The 20,817-nt window shown below is 40.1% G+C and overlaps 1 protein-coding gene across 1 annotated transcript; it reads left to right on the top strand.

Annotated features, from left to right (window-relative positions):
* The first annotated feature begins 4,910 nt into the window (after positions 1-4,910).
* On the top strand, positions 4,911-20,548 carry LOC103697093 (glyoxylate/hydroxypyruvate reductase HPR3-like). The gene is made up of 2 exons (XM_039123349.3): positions 4,911-5,513; positions 19,840-20,548. Exons 1-2 carry the CDS (start codon positions 4,938-4,940, stop codon positions 20,359-20,361), a joined length of 1,098 nt encoding a protein of 365 aa, XP_038979277.2. The 5' UTR covers positions 4,911-4,937; the 3' UTR covers positions 20,362-20,548.
* Positions 20,549-20,817: the final 269 nt, after the last annotated feature.

The following is a 20,817-nucleotide window of genomic DNA, read 5'->3' as shown; positions in this document are numbered from 1 at the left end:
GGATGATGGTGCATCCCCGGGTGACGCTTTTTCTTTGGAAGGTGGCCTGGCGTTGCCTTCCGACCAGAAGTATGTTGGCCAAGCGGAGGGATGAGGATGACTCCGCTTTGCGAGGGGTGCCTGGAGGCTGAGGAGACTATTAGTCATGTACTTCTTCGATGCCTTATAGCCGTGCAGTGCTGAAGACGTGCATCTACGCTACTCCCTCCGTCGTAGGAGTCGCTGGAGGATATGTTCCGGTACCTGAGTGAGTCTACTCGGAGGCCGAGTTTAGCTGAGACGGGCATTATAGTGGCTTACTTAGGTGATCTTCTCTTGAGTACCTCCACCCCCTAGTTATCTTAAGGTGATCTTTGATGGTGGCACGACGGAGGATGGCGCTTCCAGGGGCGTTGGTTTTGTGATCAGGGATCATGGGGGCAGCTTTATCGCTGCTGGAGGGCGGAGCACACCAGGCATGACAGCTGTGGGAGCGGAGTTGCGGGCAGCCTGAGAGGGCGTTTTGTATGTGAGACGGATGCTAGAGGCTAACAGGCTTGTTCTCGAGAGTGATTACTCTCCGGTGATTGACTGGATGCGAGAAGTGGATACATATGGGAACGACCACCCCTGATATGGGACACTCGCAGTTTGGCATGAAAGCTGATCTCATGTCAGATTGCTGATATATACTGGGAGGCGAGCAGTGCAGCAGACTGGGTCGCCTCTTATGTTGCCCGGCATACTGGGGAGGTCCTCTGGACTAGCTTAGAGTGCATCCCACATTCTTTATTTTGTTTACTCTCTTTTGATATGTCTGGCTTTACTCACGTTAGATATGTATGAAATAAAATACCGTTTTGACCAAAAAAAAAAAAACGCGCATCATATCACCAAAAAGATGTCATGACGGCATCAGGAGAGGAGGGGGCCTCTGTTTCACGAGGAGGAACTAGTCAGGCGCTTGATGCAAGGCGAGCTTGGAGGCGCGAATCTGCCCTGCCCAAATAGCTCTTTCTCATGGGCAATAATAGTTTTGTCACCTTAAAATACCGAGCTGTTTTTACTTCAGAATCCCTTGCAGACCTGGGTAAATTGCTTGGATATAAATAACCTAGAGGCTTTCTTCCCAAAACCATCCATTACTTACACCAGTTTCAGAATGATTTACGACCCACAAAAAAAAAAAAGGGTGAATGCTCATTACAATATTGTGTCACAAGTGCTTGGCTGCTTGGTAGTTGGGGCTTACTATTTTACGAATTTTTCTACCTTCATTCTTATCCAGTGATAGTTGTTCAAGATAGTCCTGTAGATTGGTTTGTAGTGGCCAGGTGAATATTGTTTCAAAAATGTGTCTTACGGATCTAGTAGAAGTGAAGCTGCCATTCCTATAGTTCTATATCACTGCACATCGCATATCATATGAAGGCAGTCTCCTTTCAATGTCGTGATTAACATGATCACATCTCTGTAGCTTTTGATTTGTTCTTCTTTCTGCATTGCTTATCTTTCTGCTTCCAAACTGTGTTTTCTTGTTCTTTCTCCTGTCTTCTGCTGCTTCTGATGTACATACTTCTACTAAGTTTAATAAAATCTGGTGGCATGCTTGGGAGACGACTGGCTTCTCCGGTTCGACCATGACCTAGAGAGTATTCTAAAATAAACATAACTGCCTTGACTACTATTATTGTTAATAATCGACTATTTTTAATTGTACATTCTTTATCTTTTATTTTAAAAGAAAAAAAGTTTGAGTTCGGCCATGCTGAAATCAGCCAACTTCAAATCAGTGAAGCAAGTATAGCAATGGTGTGAACTTATCGATGCATAAAAAAAGGTATCAGGGAGAAGTGAGAAATAACCCAGTCCCCGCTTCCCCCCTCCCTTCAAGAGAAAAAGAAAAAAGAAAGAAAGAAAAAATTCATGGTACATGCAGAATATAAGTATTTATTAATTATAAAGTGATCATTCATGTTTTATAGAGTTTCCAAGTTGTACCTCCTAGAAATCATGTAAATATTTAGAGTTCTACTATAGTTCACCTCGCTAATCACTACTCAAACAACCGGTCTGATGTGGCAGTCACGATTTGTAAATATCTAGAGTGCGACCATAGATCCCCTCATTGTCCCCGTCCTTGCAGTCGCCTCCTTTCGTCAGCCTCTCGCTCTCCTACTTGGAGGGGTGGTTGTTGCTACCTCCGGAGGTAATGCATGAAGGTGGAGGGAGAAGGAGAAAGGAAGAGAAAATATATTCGCTAGAAATGAAGGAGAAATCTTGTTCTCTTCTCTCTTTTTTTCCTCCAATTTTTCTCTCATATGTGTTGGTTTGCAGTTGACATGATCTATAGATGATACGGTGAATCTGATCCAACTAATAATATATAAATCAGTGGAGGGCCTTAGATTCCATCCACCTTATCATCAGTTATCGGCGTGACTAGTGATTATTGGAGAGAGAACTTTTAGCATTTTGCGAAGTAATAATTATTTGTGTTACCTCAACTAAGTGGCACCCAACTCTCCGTGAGAGCGGTCATAAGATCTAATTTATCCCAACTGAATGCCAGCATGGGGAAGATACTGTAACGATCTAATTTATCTGATCAATAAAATCTAATTTATCCCATCAAAGTAGCATCCAACTAAGTGGCACCCAACTCTCCGTGAGAGGTCATAAGATCTTATTTATCCCCTAAATGCCAGCATGGGGAAGGTGCTTTAACCATGGGTTAGTGACCTTGGTTAGATATGGCAATAATTTTAATCAAAGGATCAATATATCTGATCAATGACATGCATTTGGCACTCGTTGACGCCTAAGTATGTTCGTTTAATGGCAGCTTAATTAAGGATGCTTTTAACATGGGAAAATGGGCTGGAAAAGCCATTCTTCAACATGTGAACACATAGTATTGGGCCTTCTTTTCTTTTTTTTGTGGGACAACTGAAAATATTTCTTCACCAGCAGGAATATAATGTGACAACTTAATATAGAATTAGGAGAAAGCCTTCTAGATGCCATTGTAAGCTTCCTTTGCAGCCCAAGTGTTTAGTTGTCCCACTTACAAAATACCATTACCAGCAACCCTTTTTGTGGTGCTAAAATTACTTTCAAATACTTTCCCAGAGCCTTGCAAGGTTAGTCAATTTTAAGGAAACATATATGTTACTTATTACCAAGTAGAGCTGTTCACGAGCCAGGCCTCGGGTCTAAATTACATTCATTCTTTGTTAGACTTCGGGTGGAATATATTTAGATTTTGATATTTTCCGTGCCCAAATCCGGCGCATGGTTAGCTCTATCATTAAGTCCAAACCGTCAATCTTTCATACTACTTTCCATCTACGCTAATCGGCATGTACCATTTTAATTTGACGATGCATCATAATGTTTTGGTATATGTTGATTCTAGAGAAAACCAATCATCTAAGATAATTCCTTGATACCTTTTTCTTTTTTTTCTTATCCTTTTGGTCACAACTGGCTGGAGAGCAAATTGGTAATGTCAGACTAGGCTGCGTTGGATTTGCAGTTGCAAAAAGGCTCAAGACCTTTGCCTGCTTACCATTTACCATTCAAGAAGTAATAAGACTTCTCTCTCATACAAATATGTCAAAGAAGTCATGTTGTGTTTGATGGAAGGGGAGATTAACTTCTTAAAGATCTAATCAAGATTGTAACAAATAAAAACAGCACCAACCTTATACTGATGTTGATATGCAGTGTTTGCTCTCTAGGACACAAATGTACTTAATTTGAATAACTACATTCAATTATTTGACAGTGTTCTGTCGTAAAGAAATTCCTTGTCCATGGGAATCCTACCCTGTACTCTGCAAGCTGCTAATCATCTACTCTAGATTAGCAATCAAAGGGGCCCCTATTAGCTCTTTACTGACCCTCCATCTTTCAAGACCCTTTCGTATTGCACCAAGAAAGGGAAAGAGCATGGATGGATAAACCGATAGGTAATTTTATTTATGTTTTTGTTTTTGTTTTTTTGTTGAGATCTCTTTTATACATATTTATAAACTGCTTAATTTATCATATTTGCAATTTTACATATTGAACCTTACAATGTAGCAAAATTGATGCATGTCATCCCTTTAATTAAAAAAACCTACATCAAAAGAGAATATTTTATATTAATCATTTAATAAAAGATCTACCTATAACGTTAATATCCTTTATGAATCTTTTTGAAAAATGTAAAAGAGGAAGAAGATGCTCACCCTAGAGGACGGTGCATAGAAAAGTATAACCAAAGTAAAAAAACATTGTTGTATTTCAGTAAGATTTGCCATAATGATCGATACAATGCATATCGATCGTATCGATACCGACCGGCACGCAATATGGGAGGCATACTAGCATTTGATACACCGAATCAATCTTCGTATCAAACATACTGATACTGTAAATTAGTACGAGGTCTAGCACTGAGAAGGTACTGAGAAGGTACTTTGAAAAAAAAATAAAGTTATGTTTGGCAAATTGGTCATTTGTCTCTCTGCTTCAACTTTTGGCTTGGCTATTGCATATAACATGTCCCCAATCCACTCCTTGATCAATTTTCCATCCTAAGTGCTAGTTAGGAAGTGTTATGCTCAGATATTGGTAGATGTCATCTTAAGGTTGAGCCATTCATCAATACCATAGGTTGAGGAATTGAGCAAAGAATACGAAAAAATTATATTCTACACCACATGCATCATACGACAATACACCGTATCATCAATTATAGCTGCTTGCTTTTATGGATCATATTCTTCAAAAGTTCCCCTCAATGCATCATCATAGGAACGAATTATTGTGATTGGCATCCCTAAGCAGAGAACATACTAATACCAGAGCCATAGGCCCAAAGGCCGAGAGAGCGAGGCCCACGACTTTCCACTTGATCCCGGCTCGTCGTCTCCCTGGCCATTGACTTCTTCTCCATACAGTTGGTAATGCGCCTAAGTGGTCTCCCCATCCCCAAGCCCTCCAAGTTCTCGCTCCCCGTGCTTAAAACTCGTCAACCCCTCCGCCGGTTCGCGCCCGCGCCAGCGATGATGTCGGTCGAAAAACCCGCGGCGGAGACGCCGGCCGTAGAGCGAGAGCATCTCCCGCCGGTCCTCCTCCTTCGCCCGCTCTTATCCCACTTCCACGACGCGCTCGCCCCCAAATTCCGCTTCCTGAAGCCTTGGGAGTCTCCGCTCCCCCGCGACGAATTCCTCGCCGCCCACGCCGGTGACGTCCGGGCCCTTCTCTGCGTAGGCCCCTTCCCCGTCGACGCCGGGCTCCTTGCCTGCCTCCCGAAGCTGGAGCTGGTCGTGACCGGGAGCGCCGGGGTCAACCACATCGACGTCGCGGAGTGCCGGCGCAGGGGCATCGCCGTCACCAACGCCGGGAACGCCTTCACCGATGATGTTGCGGACTATGCGGTGGCTCTCTTGATTGATGTCCTGCGGCAGATCTCCGCGGCTGATCGGTATGTGCGGCGAGGCCTCTGGCCGATCCAGGGGGACTATCCACTTGGTCGCAAGGTCACTTCTTGTCTTCTTCCAGTTGTTTCCGTTAAACTTGCTTGATTCTTGACTGCTATTTATGATGGTAGCACAGTTTTAATGTCTGTTCGTCTCAAAATTTCCATTAGATGTTGTCGCTGTGGCTGTGAATTATTGGAGATTAAAGAGGACAGAGGATGAGTGGGATTCTAGCATTAGAGAAGCGACTCTGTAATGATCTGATTCATTGAAAAAGCTGCATGAATTTCGGAGTTGTTCATCGCGTGATGCCTTGGCTCATTAAATTATAACGTAAATTCTAACTTTCGAATAGGGATCAGCAAAAAGGAATTTCAGTTGAAATTTTGGTGGTAAAGTGGAGAAGTTTTTTGGTTTTCTGTCAGCATGATTCAGAGAGGGTGGAGATCTTTGAAAACATAATCTTGTCATAGATAAATTACTAGTTACTACAAAATAGTGTGTGTCCTCTAAGATATGACAGAACCATTTTATACTTCTATGGTTTATATTAAATGGCAATGAACGTAAGATGTGAAGCTCTGCCGACTGGGTCATGAATATTGCTCTGCTTTTTTTGCGAACGGAAAAAAACTTAATGGCTGCATTATCTATACATGATTTGGCAGAATCAAAACAATTTAGCTGCTATATAGGTTAATAACTAATAAAATCTAAAAAAGGAAAGAAGTCATGCATGATTTAGCAGAACAGGATACCATGCTATGCTGACTAGTTCGCTTATCTTATCGACTAATGTTAAATGTTTCGTGATCTGATCTGTTATGCTTACTATTTTCGGGTCCTTTAGTTTTAGTTGGCTGGCAATCTTAAAGTCTATATTCACTCTTGTCATTTTAGGCTTTTCTTTCTTGGAGAAGCTGTAACTGGCATGGAAACTGGACAGTTCATGCCCTCTCTCGTTTTCTAAAATGAATATCATACAGTTTTTTCTACATTGGATCATGGATGTTTGAGACATGGCTAGCTGAAATTCAGGATGATGCCTATAGTCAAAAGTAAATTGTTGTTTAACTCCTTATGCAAAGTTATATAAGAACATAGTTTGAAATTATAGACTTTCTCTTTCCTTCTTTTTTTTTTTTTGGATTTTCTTTTGTATATATACCCTCCTAAATATATGAAATTGCATAAATATCCTCGTAAAATTACTATTTGCATGTACATCCTTCTTTTTTTTCTTTTTTTTTGTACATCCATCTAATGTTGTTAAAAAATAAACGGCTTAAAACTAAAATGTCTGAAATACCTTTATGGGTAAATATGTAAAAAAAGTTGTAAGGGTGTACACACAAAATGCAACTTTACGAGGGTATTCGTGCAATTTCTCATAGTTGGAAGGGTATATATTCAAAAAATTCATTAAAAAAAATCAAAACTCAGCTGGAACTTGCCAAGTCTTTTATAATTTAGTTGGATCAGCAAATCAAAAAAAGATCGAGCCACATTGTCAATTTTCTTTTTTAAGGTCAAGTTGGAATATTTGGTGATCATTTTGGTAATGCTATTCTCTATTTGATTTTGATATAATTATCATTATCATTCTTGTGCAGAGCCTGTTCATGTCTAACTAACATGGGTAATGACTTAGACAAATGCAGAAGGCTAGAAGATCCATTTGATTTGTGCACATTTATCCTAGAGGAATATATTGGACCTTCTGCTATATTGGTCTCTTATAGTTGAGGTGGTGCACATGTAAATCAACTTCGTGTTTTACACTAGACAATATGTGAGCATGTGGGCCTCTAGAGAATTGATATTCTGATGTTGCAGTTGCATGATACCTGAGTTACAATATATTGAGATTTGATTTAATCATGAAAATGCTTCTATTTAGAGAGTCTAAGCTTTTGCGAATAACAATTGGTAAAAGTTATGCCCCTTTCCAGTTCCTGAAATTTTTCGGGTTTTATGCTACAGACTAGTAGTCTCATTTTTTTTAACAATGACCTATCATGTTCTTATTTTGACTATCCTATCAACCCGAAGAAGAGAGAGAAAAAAAGGAAGTTCTCCTCGATGGCTTGAATGCAAGAAGAGGCAGTTGTCCCGTCGGACCACCTAGCCTCATCCAGGTGCCGTTCAGAAAGGGTCATGCATCGGAGGTACTGAAGTAACCATCACAGCTCTCGGGGTCAGTCAATCTGGATCAGTCTGGACCAGTTCTCATACTTGGACTAGCTGCATTTGTAAGCATAATTTTGCACATGCCTACTGGAAGACATACCAGATGAGGATGCTTTCCCTAATTTATAAAGTTCTAGGAAAAGATATCTGATGCAGAAGCAACAGAGCATGACTTGGGCTAGAATTCTATCTCTTTAGCAGTTGAAAGAACATCTATCTGATGAGATGTCTCGGTCCAACTTCATAAAAACACCTTGAGTAAGCCTTCTAACATATCTTGAAACTTAAGTATGAAGAAGGGAACTGTGGCTGATTTATCTTGGAGATATCAGGATCATGAAGATGGAAACTTAATATATGCTGAATGGATGACATAATTTCTTCGAAATATCTGTCTACAGGAAGAGCATTTATTGTTATTTTTCTGTAGCTATTGTTGGTTTTGTTTTATAATGCTCTTTAAGTTTATATGTGGGTTACTCAGTGTTTCCATAAGCTAAGAATGTTATAGGATTGGTTTGTTGACATTTAGAATTTTCATTGAGTCAATTTCATTCTTTCAAGGTAGAAATTAGTCTAGTGTGCTTAATCCAAGTTTGAAATTGGGGTAGTTATTATGAGATGAGCCAATTTGAAGTCCTCGTTACAATTCTTGTATTGATTGAATTAAAAGATGAAAAAAAGGAGATGTGGCTATTCATCAGGAAGCCTCAGTATAACTTCACAACCCATCCTCAATCTCTGACAACTGCGTTTTGGTGTCAAAGAACCATGGTTAAGTTACCGTGGACCTGCGGACCCGAGAGAAAAGGTCATGAATCTGATGCATTTAAACTTCTGTTCTGTTTTCCATGCATTTTTCTTCTTCAGAAAAAATAATACTTATGGTAGTTGTTGCTTTCTGTTTTCCCACCAATATTTTTCTTTTGGCTGTTTGGGGGATTTTTTTTTTTTTGTTAAATTGGATTTCAAATATTATTAATGCACAGTTCTCTCTGTAAATACTTCACCACAGTTTGCAACAACTATCTAGAGAGTATTCAAATCAAGCTTCACAGTACAATAGGCAACTAGTGATTGCATATTCTTGCTCAAAGAATTTTGAAGATGTCTCTAATAAATTTCTTACAGTTATTGTGCAGTGCTTTTATCCTTATTTTTTGATGAGTCCTTCTTCTTGGTCTTTTTAGTTGCCATTCTGGATCGCTCGTATATTAGAAATTTCATCTGGTTTTGTGATTTAAATGACCATTTTACATGCTTCAAATAGATAAAATATAGTTACTGAAAAGTACTGCTCTGGAACCTTGTGCTCTTTGATATCGTTATTACAGCATTTTCTCTGGCCATGAGAGGAAGAAATTACTCTCCACTATGATTCTATTTGCTGGCCACGTAAATGAGAATGATAGAATCTTTCTTCTCTTTGTTACATATCAAGTAAAGAAGATTGCTAATCCTTTTTTCCTAGCTGCAGACTAGGTGTTGATACAGAATTGGAAACCCTTTTTTTCATTGTTTGTCTGTCAGGTAATTCTTTAGAAAGAATACAAGTCTCTATTTATCATCAGAGTCAAAGGTGATATTAAGATAAAGATAGAACATCTACCCTTTTCCTTTATAGGGAAGCCACCAAGTCATTAGATGATCTTACTTTCTTAGTTTATAAAGATCCTAGCCAGAATTTTACAAGCTCCTTCGAAGGCGCAGGACAGCTTGGGTACTGCAATATCCAGTTAAAACCAGTTAAAATACATACCTTCCTCAGATATGACCCAATCTTTCTTGTGGAGAACCAATGGAATGAGATCTGCACATCTATCTTGATTTTAGGCAAAATCTTTGCTGCTGGCTTGTCAAATGATAAACAATTTGAGAACCTTGTTTTCTATTCTGGAACTAACATGACATTATCAACTTTTTTCTGTATTCAAGAAATTTGTTTTAAAAGCCCAAAATATTCTTGAAAACTCACATTGCACATGCTCAAATTATTTATTAGAAGATTCTGAAGAAAGATTTAGCTAATAGTTTTTTGGGTGAAACTCTCCTTGATTTGAGAAGTGATTGTATTTGATTATAAATAGGAAAACTTACAACAATAGAATGGGAAGAAAAGTAATTACAAAGATTTTAACAGCTCAATTGGAACATTAGAGAGATTTCTTCTTTGTTTCCAACAACTCTGCATCTTCCTTATTGGTTTCCAACGACTCTATATCTTCCTTATTGATTTTAAAATCTCTACATCTTCAATAGCATTTGATAGATTGGTGATTTCCTTTCTTGGAGGGAATTGCATGATTGATGATTTGTTTCCAACAACTCTGCATCTTTCTTATTAGTTTCCAACGGCTCTATATTTTTCTTATTGGTTTTCAATATTTCTGCATCTTCAACATCATATAACAAATTGGTGGTTTCTTAACATCCCCCCTCAAATGAAGCTGCGAGATGAGGCTTAATTAATGGCGATTGAACTCATATGCTGGCCGATCCAATGGTTTGATAAAAATATCAGCTGTTTGGAGTTTGGATGGAACATGCTTCGTGCGGAGTAGACCTTGTTGGACTTTTTTCCGAACGAAATGAAAATCAATTTCGATATGCTTGCTACGGGCTTGAACAGGATTGGCTGCGATGCAAATAGCACTTTGATTGTCAGTTAGGAGGAGAGGAGGGCATTGTGGAGGAATGCTAAGATCATGTAAAATGTAGGATAACCAAAGTAATTCAGCGGCAGCATTGGACAATGATTTGTATTCTGCTTCGGAGCTGGAACGGGAGACAGAAGACTATTTTTTGGCTGACCAAGAGATGATATCGCTACCAAGGAAGGTGCAGTATCCTGAGGTAGATCGTCGAGTCTCCTTACAACCGGCCCAATCGGAGTCAGAAAAACCATAAAGGTTAAAAGCCGAGTGGCGGCGAAGGTGAAGTCCAAGAGTGATGGTGCCATACACATATCTGAGGATCCTTTTGACAAGTTGATAATGTCCGTACGTTGGAGAATGCATAAACTGTGAGACAAAATTCACACTAAAAGAGAGGTCAGGTCTGGTAAATGTAAGATATTGTAAAGCACCAACTATACTCTAATAGTGAGTAGGATCAAAAAATGGGGTAGTGTCTGTGGAGGCTTTGTCCTTGGGAGACATGGGGGTGTTCACTGGCTTACACCCCTCCATTTGAGCTTGTTGAAGAATGTCTAAAGCATACTTGGATTGTGACAAGAGCAAACCATTAGGAGTACGTGTGATTTGAACACCAAGGAAATAATGAAGAAATCTAAGATCCTTCATATCGAATGCTTTATGAAGATCAAGAATAAAATTTTGTAAAAGGGTAGGATTGGACCCTATCAAAAGAATATCATCAACATAGAGGAGTATTAAAGTGTCACTCTGTTTTTTGTAAATAAAGAGTGAAGGGTCAGCAATGCTACAGAAGAAGCCAAATTTTGTCAAAAATGAGCTAAAACGAGCAAACCATGCACGTGGTGCTTGTTTGAGACCATATAACGCTTTGTGTAATTTGCAAACATGATGTGGAAAGTGAGAATCGATGAAACCAAGAGGTTGTTCCATAAAAATAGTTTCTTGGAGAGAACCATATAAGAAAGCATTTTTAACATCAAGTTGTTGAATGTCCTAGTTTTTTGAAAGAGCAATAGAGAGCACAAGTCTTATGGTACCTTGTTTGATTACCGGAGAGAAAGTCTCATGGTAATCGATGCCATCAACTTGATGATACAATTTTGCAACTAAACGAGCCTTTAAGCATTTTAAAGTACCATCAGAATTGAGTTTAGATTTGTAAACCCATTTATTGCCAATGACATGCATGTTAGGCTCTCGAGGGACTAAACTCCAGGTTCCATTTTTAATTAGAGCATGTAATTCATCTTTCATAGCATTGACCCATCCCTCATGTTTTAAAGCAGTTTTAATAGTTTTTGGTATCGGAGGGATGGAGGTAACACTATGAAGATGGGCATCCTTGGGATTGGGTTTGGAAATACTTGCCTTACCCCGTGTGACCATGGGATGAATGTGTTCTGAAGACATGCCGGGAGCCGAGGCCATAAGAGGACCATATGACACCTCGGAGAAGTGATCCATAAGGATAGCAGGACTCTCTGGCGCAGTGGTATCTGTGCTCGGATTGGCTGTTACGTCCAAAGTGGGAAGCTCGATAATGTGTGAGGGTGATTCAATTGGAGACATCATAGGGGATGCAAATGTAGGCATAGGGGGCTACTCATCAAGCCAATCTGAAAAAAATGTAATATTTTGTGTGTCGTGGGAGGTTAGATGAAGTGTGCTTTGGTTTTTGTAAGGAAAAGTCTCTTCATCAAACACCACATGTCTAGAGACAAATATTTTCTCCGATTGAGGAGAAAAACATTTGTATCCTTTATGTTTTTGGCTGTAACCCATAAAAACGCATGGCACAGTTTTGGGATCAAACTTACTAGATTTGGTGTGCTAGATGTAAGGATAACATTTACAGCCGAAAACTCTAAAGGATTGATAATCAGGATGTTTGCCATAGACTTTATAAAAAGGAGATTCACTATGATGTGCAAGAGATGGTAAGCGATTAATTAAAAAGGTAGCGGTGGAAAAGGCCTCCACCCAAAAATTTTTGGGGAACTTGCTTAGCGGTCCATTTATTGACCGAACTTTAACATTAAATCCCTGTTGACCGGTTGTTTAACAACCGGTCCATATATATTTCAACATTATTTTATGGGACGAAAATACCCCCGCCTCTCCCATTCCCACCGAAAAAGGAGAAGAAAAAGGCAGCCGCCGGCCACGGCCCGCCCCCTCTCGAGCTCCCTCCCACGCCTGCCGCCGGCCACAGCCTGCCCCCTCCCGCGCCCGCTGCCCCCTTCCGCGCCGCCGGAAATACCTCCGCCCCCACGGTGGGGAGGTGCCGAAGAAGAGGAGCCGCTGGCCAGCCACGGCTGCCGCAGGCTGCGACTCGCCCCCCCGGTGGCCCCCTCCTGCGGCCGCCACCGTCCGACCCCCTTCCATAGCTGCCGGCCTCGCGAGAGGAGAAGGTAGAAGAAAGAAGGAGAAGGGAAGAAGAGAAGAAAAAAGAAAAGAAAAAGAAAAGAAAATAAAAGAAAAAGAAGAAAATAAAATAAAAATAAAAATAAAAATAAAGTTAACTGTGTTCCTAAACAAGTTAACTGTGTTTACAGACAACTTAACTGTGTTCACAGACCTGGAGTCGACCTCTGCTCACCTGGAGTCGACCCCTTAACAGCACGAGTCGACCCCTGCTCACCTGGAGTCGACTCTCAGGCTTTCCTAGACAAGTTAATTGTGTTCACAGACAAGTTAACTGTGTTTCTAGACAAATTAACTGTGTTCCCAAACAACTGAAATGTGTTCCTAGACAACTGTGTTCCTAGACAAGTTAACTGCGTTCCCAAACAACTTAACTGTGTTTCTAGACAAGTTAACTGTGTTCCCAAACAACTAAACTGTGTTCCTAGACAACTGTGTTCCTAGACAAGTTAACTGTGTTCCTAGACAAGTTAATTGTGTTCCCAAACAACTTAACTGTGTTCCTAGACAACTGTGTTTCTAGACAAGTTAACTGTGTTCACAGACAACTTAACCGTGTTCCTAGGCAACTGTGTGCCTAGACAAGTTAACTGTGTTCCCAAACAACTTAACTGTGTTCCTAGACAAGTTAACTGTGTTCACAAACAACTTAACTGTGTTCTTAGACAACTGTGTTCCTAGGCAAATTAACTGTGTTCCTAGACAAGTTAACTGTGTTCCTAGACAAGTTAACTGTATTCACAGACAACTTAACTGTGTTCCTAGACAACTATGTTCCTAAACAAATTAACTGTGTTCCAAGACAAGTTAACTGTGTTTCCAAACAACTTAACTGTGTTTCTAGACAACTGTGTTCCTAAACAAGTTAACTGTGTTCCTAGACAAGTTAACTGTGTTCACAGACAACTTAACTATGTTCCTAGACAACTGTGTTCCTAGACAAGTTAATTGTGTTCCCAAACAACTGAACTGTGTTCCTAGACAACTGTGTTCCTAGACAAGTTAACTGTGTTCCCAAACAACTTAACTGTGTTCATAGACAAGTTAATTGTGTTCACAGACAACTTAACTGTGTTCCTAGACAAGTTAACTGTGTTCCCAAACAACTAAACTGTGTTCTTAGACAACTGTGTTCCTAGACAAGTTAACTGTGTTCCTAGACAACTTAACTGTGTTCCTAGACAAGTTAATTGTATTCACAGACAACTTAACTGTGTTCCTAGACAACTGTTTTTCTAGACAAATTAACTGTGTTCCTAGACAAGTTAACTGTGTTCCCAAAACAACTTAACTGTGTTCCTAGACAACTGTGTTCCTAGACAAGTTAACTGTGTTCACAGACAACTTAACTGTGTTTCTAGACAACTGTATTCCTAGATAAGTTAACTGTGTTCCTAGACAAGTTAACTGTGTTCACAGACAATTTAACTGGGTTCCTAGACAAGTTAACTGTGTTCCCAAATAACTTAACTGTGTTCCTAAATAACTGTGTTCCTAGACAAGTTAACTGTGTTCACAAACAACTTAACTGTGTTCCTAGACAAGTTAACTGTGTTCCCAAATAACTTAACTGTGTTCCTAAACAACTGTGTTCCTAGACAAGTTAACTGTGTTCACAGACAACTTAACTGTGTTCCTAGACAAGTTAACTGTATTCCTAAACAAGTTAACTGTATTCACAGACAACTTAACTGTGTTCACAGACCTGGGGTCGACCCCTGCTCACCTGGAGTTGACCCCTTAACAGCACGAGTCGACCCCTGCTCACCTGGAGTCGACTCTCTCAGGCTTTCCAGAGAGCTGTTTTTCTGCCTGATTTCAGGGGTCGACTCCAGCTCTTTAGGGGTCGACCCCAGCTCTTCAGGGGTCGACCCCAGCTCAGCATAAGTCTACAATAATTTTCTAATAACACTTAACTGTGTGCACAGTTCTATTTACTGTGTTCGCAGACAAAATAATTATGTTCCGAAATAAATAACTGTGTGCACAGTCTAAATAATTGTGTTCCGAGGTAGAATAAGTGTGTTCCAGGATGATTTAACTGTGTTCCAAGCTTATTTAACTATGTGTCATCCTAGATTAAGTGTGTTCCAAACTTATTTAACTGTGTGTCATCCTAGATTAAGTGTGTTCTAAAGTCCGTTGGTTCCCTCGGTGGGATTAGTTCCAACAACCCCTACGGACTTAACCGAATACTACCTGAACCAACTAGATCTCCGCCTTTAAACTTATTTAACTGTGTTCCAAGCTTATTTAACTTTATTTTTATTTTTTTCTTTTTTTTTCTTCTATTCTTCCCTTCTTCTTCTTTCTTCTTTTTTCTCCTCATGCGAGCTGGCGGCACACAGTTAAGTTGTCTGCGAACACAGTTAACAGGACTGTGCACACAGTTAAGTGTTCTTAGAAAATTGTTGTAGAAGTGAGCGAGTCGACTCAAGATTCTCACGAGTCGACCCCAGCAGAGCAGGAGTCAACCCCAGCAGAGGCGAGTCGACCCCAGTTCAAACTTTTTCTTTTCTTTTTCTTTTTTTTCTTCTCTTCTTCCCTTCTTCTTCTTTCTTCTCTTCCCGCGAGGCCGGCGGCGCCGGAAAGGGGCTGGGCCGTGGCGGACGCTGGAGGAGGGCGGACCGTGGCCGGCGACCGCCGCAGGATGCGGGACGGCGCCCTTCTTCCTCTTCTTTGGCACCTTCCCACCATGGGGGCGGGGGCGAAGGCATTCCTGGCGGCGCGGCCGCGGGAGGGGGCTCGGGAGGAGGCGAACCGGGGCCAGCGGCAGCCGCGGGAGGGGGCAGGCCGCGGTCGGCAGCAGCCGCGGCTGGGAGATTACAGTTTAGAAAGTCTCTGAAATTCTTTTTCTTTGGGAGGATGGGAGATCATGAGGGAAGGGGCATTTTCGGTATCTTATTTCAAAATAAGAGGGGCTCAGGGACCGGGAATTACAGTTTGGAAAGTTTCTGGACCGGATGTTTTAGATTTAATTAACAAGGACTTTTTGTTACAGTGGAGTCTTTAGAGGGATGGGAAAGTAATTTTCCCAAAAATTTTTGGCATACCACAGTGATATAGCATAGTAAGGCCAAGCTCACGAATGGTTCGGTGGCGACGTTCAACGACACCATTTTGTTCCGGAGTGTGTGGGCATGACAATTGATGGACTATACCAAGCTCCTGCATATAATTAGTAGAAGCATTGCTAACAAACTCACCCCCACCATCACTTTGCAAAATTTTGATCTTATAGAAAAATTGTCACTCAATAGAAGCAACAAAGGCACGACAGTAGTTAAAAAATTCAGATTTTTTTCGCAAGGGAACAAGCCACATATACCTCTATGATCATCAACAAGACAAGCATAGTATAAAAAATTATCATGGGATCTAATAGGTGCAGGTTCCCAAAGATCCCAATGAAAATTTTCAAATAGACCATAGTCATTATTCAAACAAGGTAAAAATGGTAATTTGCTAAGTTTGCCTAACTGACAACTTTCACAAATCCGAAATTTATTTTTTCCTCACAATCGAAGAAGTCCTTTGGAATGCAAAGCTTGAACAACAACAGCTTGTGGATGGCCAAGTCGTTGGTGCCAAACTTCACTGTTCACTGCTTGAAAATGCACGGAAAAGTGGGCCTCTGGCGATGTCTTGATTGTGTATAAATTACTCCTCTTGATTCCTCTTAGAAGGATGATGTTTGTCCCCCTTTCCTTAATAGCAAAGCCAACATTATCAAATTCACAATTTATAGGATAATCACTAGTTAGTTGTCCTACAGATGTCGTTCTAAATTTGGAACAAGCAAGACATTGTCAAGAATAAGAGTATGTGATTTATGATGCAAAATAGCTTGGCCAATATGCATAATAGGTATTTAGCAAAAAAAAAAGCGTAATAGGTAACATCATACCATTACCAACCATCACATGATCAGTGCCTTTATAAGGTTTGAGATTATGCAACATACCAGCATTTGACATCATGTGAGATGATGTCCAGTGTCAGTTGTCCACTTCTGGTCTTCCAAAACATCACGGATTTGCAAAGCAGTAAACGCCTCTTGATTTGGAGTGTCATCATCAGACTGATCATTGCGGAACCAGCACACAGGGGCTTCATGTCCATGCCTTTTATAAATTTGACAACGAACAGTTGCATTGGAGGAGTGACTCGAGGTCTTGGATCCAGTAGGTTTGGTTGGTGGAGCAGCATTATGATTTGCAGGCTTATTTGAAGGAGTGGGTTCTGTACCTTTGCTTGAATAATTCTTGCTATAACCACAGAATGCACCTTTGTTTTTGTTGCCTTTGTTTTGTTGACTAGAAAATGCAGCATAGCTATGGGAGTGGTGTTTGTTGGTGTTAGTATGAATTTCGAAGGCTTGAAGTAAAGGAATTATCTCACCATAGGATGGAGTAGGTGGTTTAAGCATAGAAGAAACAAAAGGTTCATATTGAGTACCTAAGCCATTAAGAGAGAAAAAACCTTTTCTTTGTCAGAGACAGGTCATTCCACAGCAGCAAGGCTATCGGAAATTCGCTTAAACTCACGAATAGAATCGTCAAGTCCCATCTCAGAGGTTTTGTGAAGAGAATTCAACTGATATAGAAGCATAAACTGCCTCTCCTGGGAAGGTTGGGCATATGCCTTTTGAAGAGCACTCCAGACCTTGGCGGCTGATTCCAGTCCAATAACAAGACTGAGGGCTTCTTCAGTTAAGCTTCCAATGATCCACCCTCTTAGAAGATCATTCTTCTTCCACTTGGCGTGTTCGGGGTTGGGAATGAAGCTAGTGCTGAGTGATCCTGACCTAGCAATAGTTCGTGTAGGTTCTGGTGTGTCGCCATCAAGATGGCCAAGCAAATCTTGGCTTGCAGCAAGGATTAGAATTTGCTCCCTCCAGAGAGGATAGTTATCTGATTTCAGGCAGAGGGTAACAAAATTACCGACAACAATTGTTGTAGAAGCCATGGAGGAGAGTTGCACGAAATTGAGCGGAAGAGTGGACTTTTGTGGATCGGATGATGGTTTTTTTTGAGAGCGTTAGCACTAGGCGGGCTCTGATACCATGAAGAAAGATTTAGCTAATAGTTTTTTGGGTGAAACTCTCCTTGATTTGAGAGATGATTGTATTTGATTATAAATAGAAAAACTTACAACAATAGAATGGGAAGAAAAGTAATTACAAAAATTTTAACAGCTCAATTGGAACGTTGGAGAGATTTCTTCTTTGTTTCCAACAACTCTGCATCTTCCTTATTGGTTTCCAACGGCTCTATATCTTCCTTATTGATTTTCAAATCTCTACATCTTCAATAGCATTTGATAGATTGGTGATTTCCTTTCTCGGAGGGAATTGCATGATTGATAATTTTGTTTACAACTATGCCATCTTCCTTATTAGTTTGCAATGGCTCTGTGTCTTCCTTGTTGGTTTTCAATAATTCTGCATCTTTAACAGCATATGACAAATTGGTGGTTTCCTAACAGATTCCAGAGGTAGCATGATTGCCGAGCCTGATTTTGTCTAATGTGATAATCCTCATTGTTAAGACCTCATATACATGGTTGATCCCTTTCCCTAATAGTTTAAGGTTTTGAAGTCTAGTGGTTCATTAACATGGTAATAAAATTAAAAATCATAAGTTCAGATCCCCTTTCTGGGTATTTTCATGAAACCATGAGTCATTCTTGACTCGTTCATAATTTCATGTGTGTAGTCTGAGATGCATGTCAAAGAGGTTGATAAGGCCTAACGACCCCTTCCCTAAGAGCTTAAGCTTTCAAGGTCTAGTCGTAGGATATGTTATGTTAGTAGTAGGCAATTGCATCTCTGGACTCTCACAGAGCAAAATGGTGGTGAATCCTTTGACATGCGAATACATCTCTCTCTATATCTATCTATCTATCTATTTATCTCTGTATGTGTGTTTGTGTGTGTGTGGGTGGGTGTGTGGTGTGTGTTGAGGTTCAGTGAAACACATTTGTTGAACATCTGGACTGGTTGTATGCACATTGAGGTTCAGTGGAACACCTTTGTTGAACATCTAAAGTGAAAGATCTTCTTTCCTTTGCTACTATCCTCTTTGCTGGAATGCAATTAACATGACAATTTAAGGAGTCTTCTTGGCAACATTTAAACCTCCTTTGGAACTGGACTCTTAAGTCATCGCTTGTAAAGCATCACTGCCTGATATTTTCTTGATGTTCTGCAATTAATTCCAAATACTTCCACAAAATTCTGTATTGCTAGATCAGATGGTTGACATAATGATACATATAGCCTTCTATCATCCAGGTTTTTAGGAGACTTGAGGTTCGGTGGAACACCTTTGTTGAGCATCCAAAGTGCAAATGATCTTCCCTTTGCTATTACCCTCTTTTCTGGAATGCAACTATGATGAATTTAAGGAGTCTTCTTGGTGATATATAGCCTTTTATGGTGGAGAATTTTAGAAGAATTGATGTCTTTCTGATTGCCAAGGCCAACGGTCAATTATTTTCCATGCTGCTTGCTTTTACATGCTATTTTCTGTCTATGCTAGTGCGCAACTACTGTTCCATTTTGACATAATGATAATCATGAAATTTCTGTACATGTTGATTTTAGAGATTCAATGTGCATATGTGCATGCATGCATACTTGAAACACCATTGCTGAACATTTATAGTGAAACATAATCTTTCTTTTGCTGTTAGCCTCTGCCAGCAGAATGCAATTAACCTGACATTTTAAAGAGGGCATTTTTAACTTTTGAAACTGAACTCAAGTCATCTCAGTTATAATGTGTTACTTTCAGAAACTTTCTTGCTGTGCTGCAATTGATTCCAAATACTTCCAGAAAATTGTGTATGCTAGATCAGGTGGTTGAGATTTTTGGGAGAATGATACCTATAGCCTTTTGTGGTCAAAATTTTAGGGGAATCAATATCTTTCTGATTGCCATGGTCAGCTCAGTAATTCTCCATGCTGCATGTTTTCACATGCTACTTTCTGTCTATGCTAGCGTGCAGCTACTGTTCCAATTTGACATAATTATTCGTTATGAAGTTTCTGTGCATGTTGAATTTAGAGATTCAATTATACTTTATTGATATCTTGTCTTATGATGTTGCAGCTGGGTGGAAAGCGAGTTGGTATTGTGGGGCTAGGAAGCATTGGATCTGCAGTTGCAAAAAGGCTCGAGGCCTTTGGCTGCACTATCCTGTACTATTCAAGAAGTAGAAAGCCATCCATCTCATACAAGTTCTTTTCAAATGTTACTAATCTTGCAGCTGAAAGTGATGTTCTGGTCATAGCTTGTGCATTGACCACTGAAACATACCATATCATCAACAAGGAAGTCATGCAAGCATTAGGGAGGGATGGCATTATCATCAATGTGGGACGTGGGGCTCTGGTTGATGAGAACGAATTAGTCAAGTGTTTAATGGAAGAGGAGATTGGAGGTGCTGGACTTGATGTGTTTGAGAATGAACCAGCTGTGCCCCAAGAGCTCTTCCACATGGACAATGTAGTACTATCACATCATAGAGCTGTGTTCACACCAGAGTCTTTTCATGGAGTGCTTGAAGTAGTTTTGGGCAATTTGGAAGCTTTTTTTTCAAATAGGCCATTGCTTACTCCAATTTCGGAATAGAAAGAATTCAAGAAAATTTTTCAACAATTTATGACTACATTAGCCACATGAGGGTTGATAAGACTCTGCATTATCATTCATAGCTAGTGGAAGCCAAGCTGTTGTGCTTGTCTTGTAAGGTTAACATTTCACAGGGCAAAATAACAAATATTATTACAATATCAGAAAAGTTAGCTTCATTTCCTAATTGTGAGAGTGTATGCTTATGTTCGGACCTCTCTTACTGCAATACTGACCTGGTGACCTCTTGAAAGAAATTTGGGTATGTGGATGATGTGAGAAACTTTTAGGTCATAAATTAATCCATGGCAGGCCTGCATAGCTTGCAAGGTTTTAAACTTCTAATAGTGGTGATTTTCTCTTAAACCTTTATTTGCTGAGTTATTATATAAATCTTTGCTCATCAAAGATTTAGTCACAGTATGACGTCATTCTGATTGTTTAATTACCATCCGT

This window comes from Phoenix dactylifera, chromosome 3 (genome assembly GCF_051530095.1).
Source record: "Phoenix dactylifera cultivar Ajwa chromosome 3, Ajwa_hap1_PhDact_Kaust_v1.1, whole genome shotgun sequence".
In the NCBI taxonomy this organism is placed as follows: Eukaryota; Viridiplantae; Streptophyta; class Magnoliopsida; order Arecales; family Arecaceae; genus Phoenix; species Phoenix dactylifera.
The sequence above is the reverse complement of the archived record's forward strand: the minus strand, read 5'-3'. Positions and strand labels throughout refer to the sequence as shown.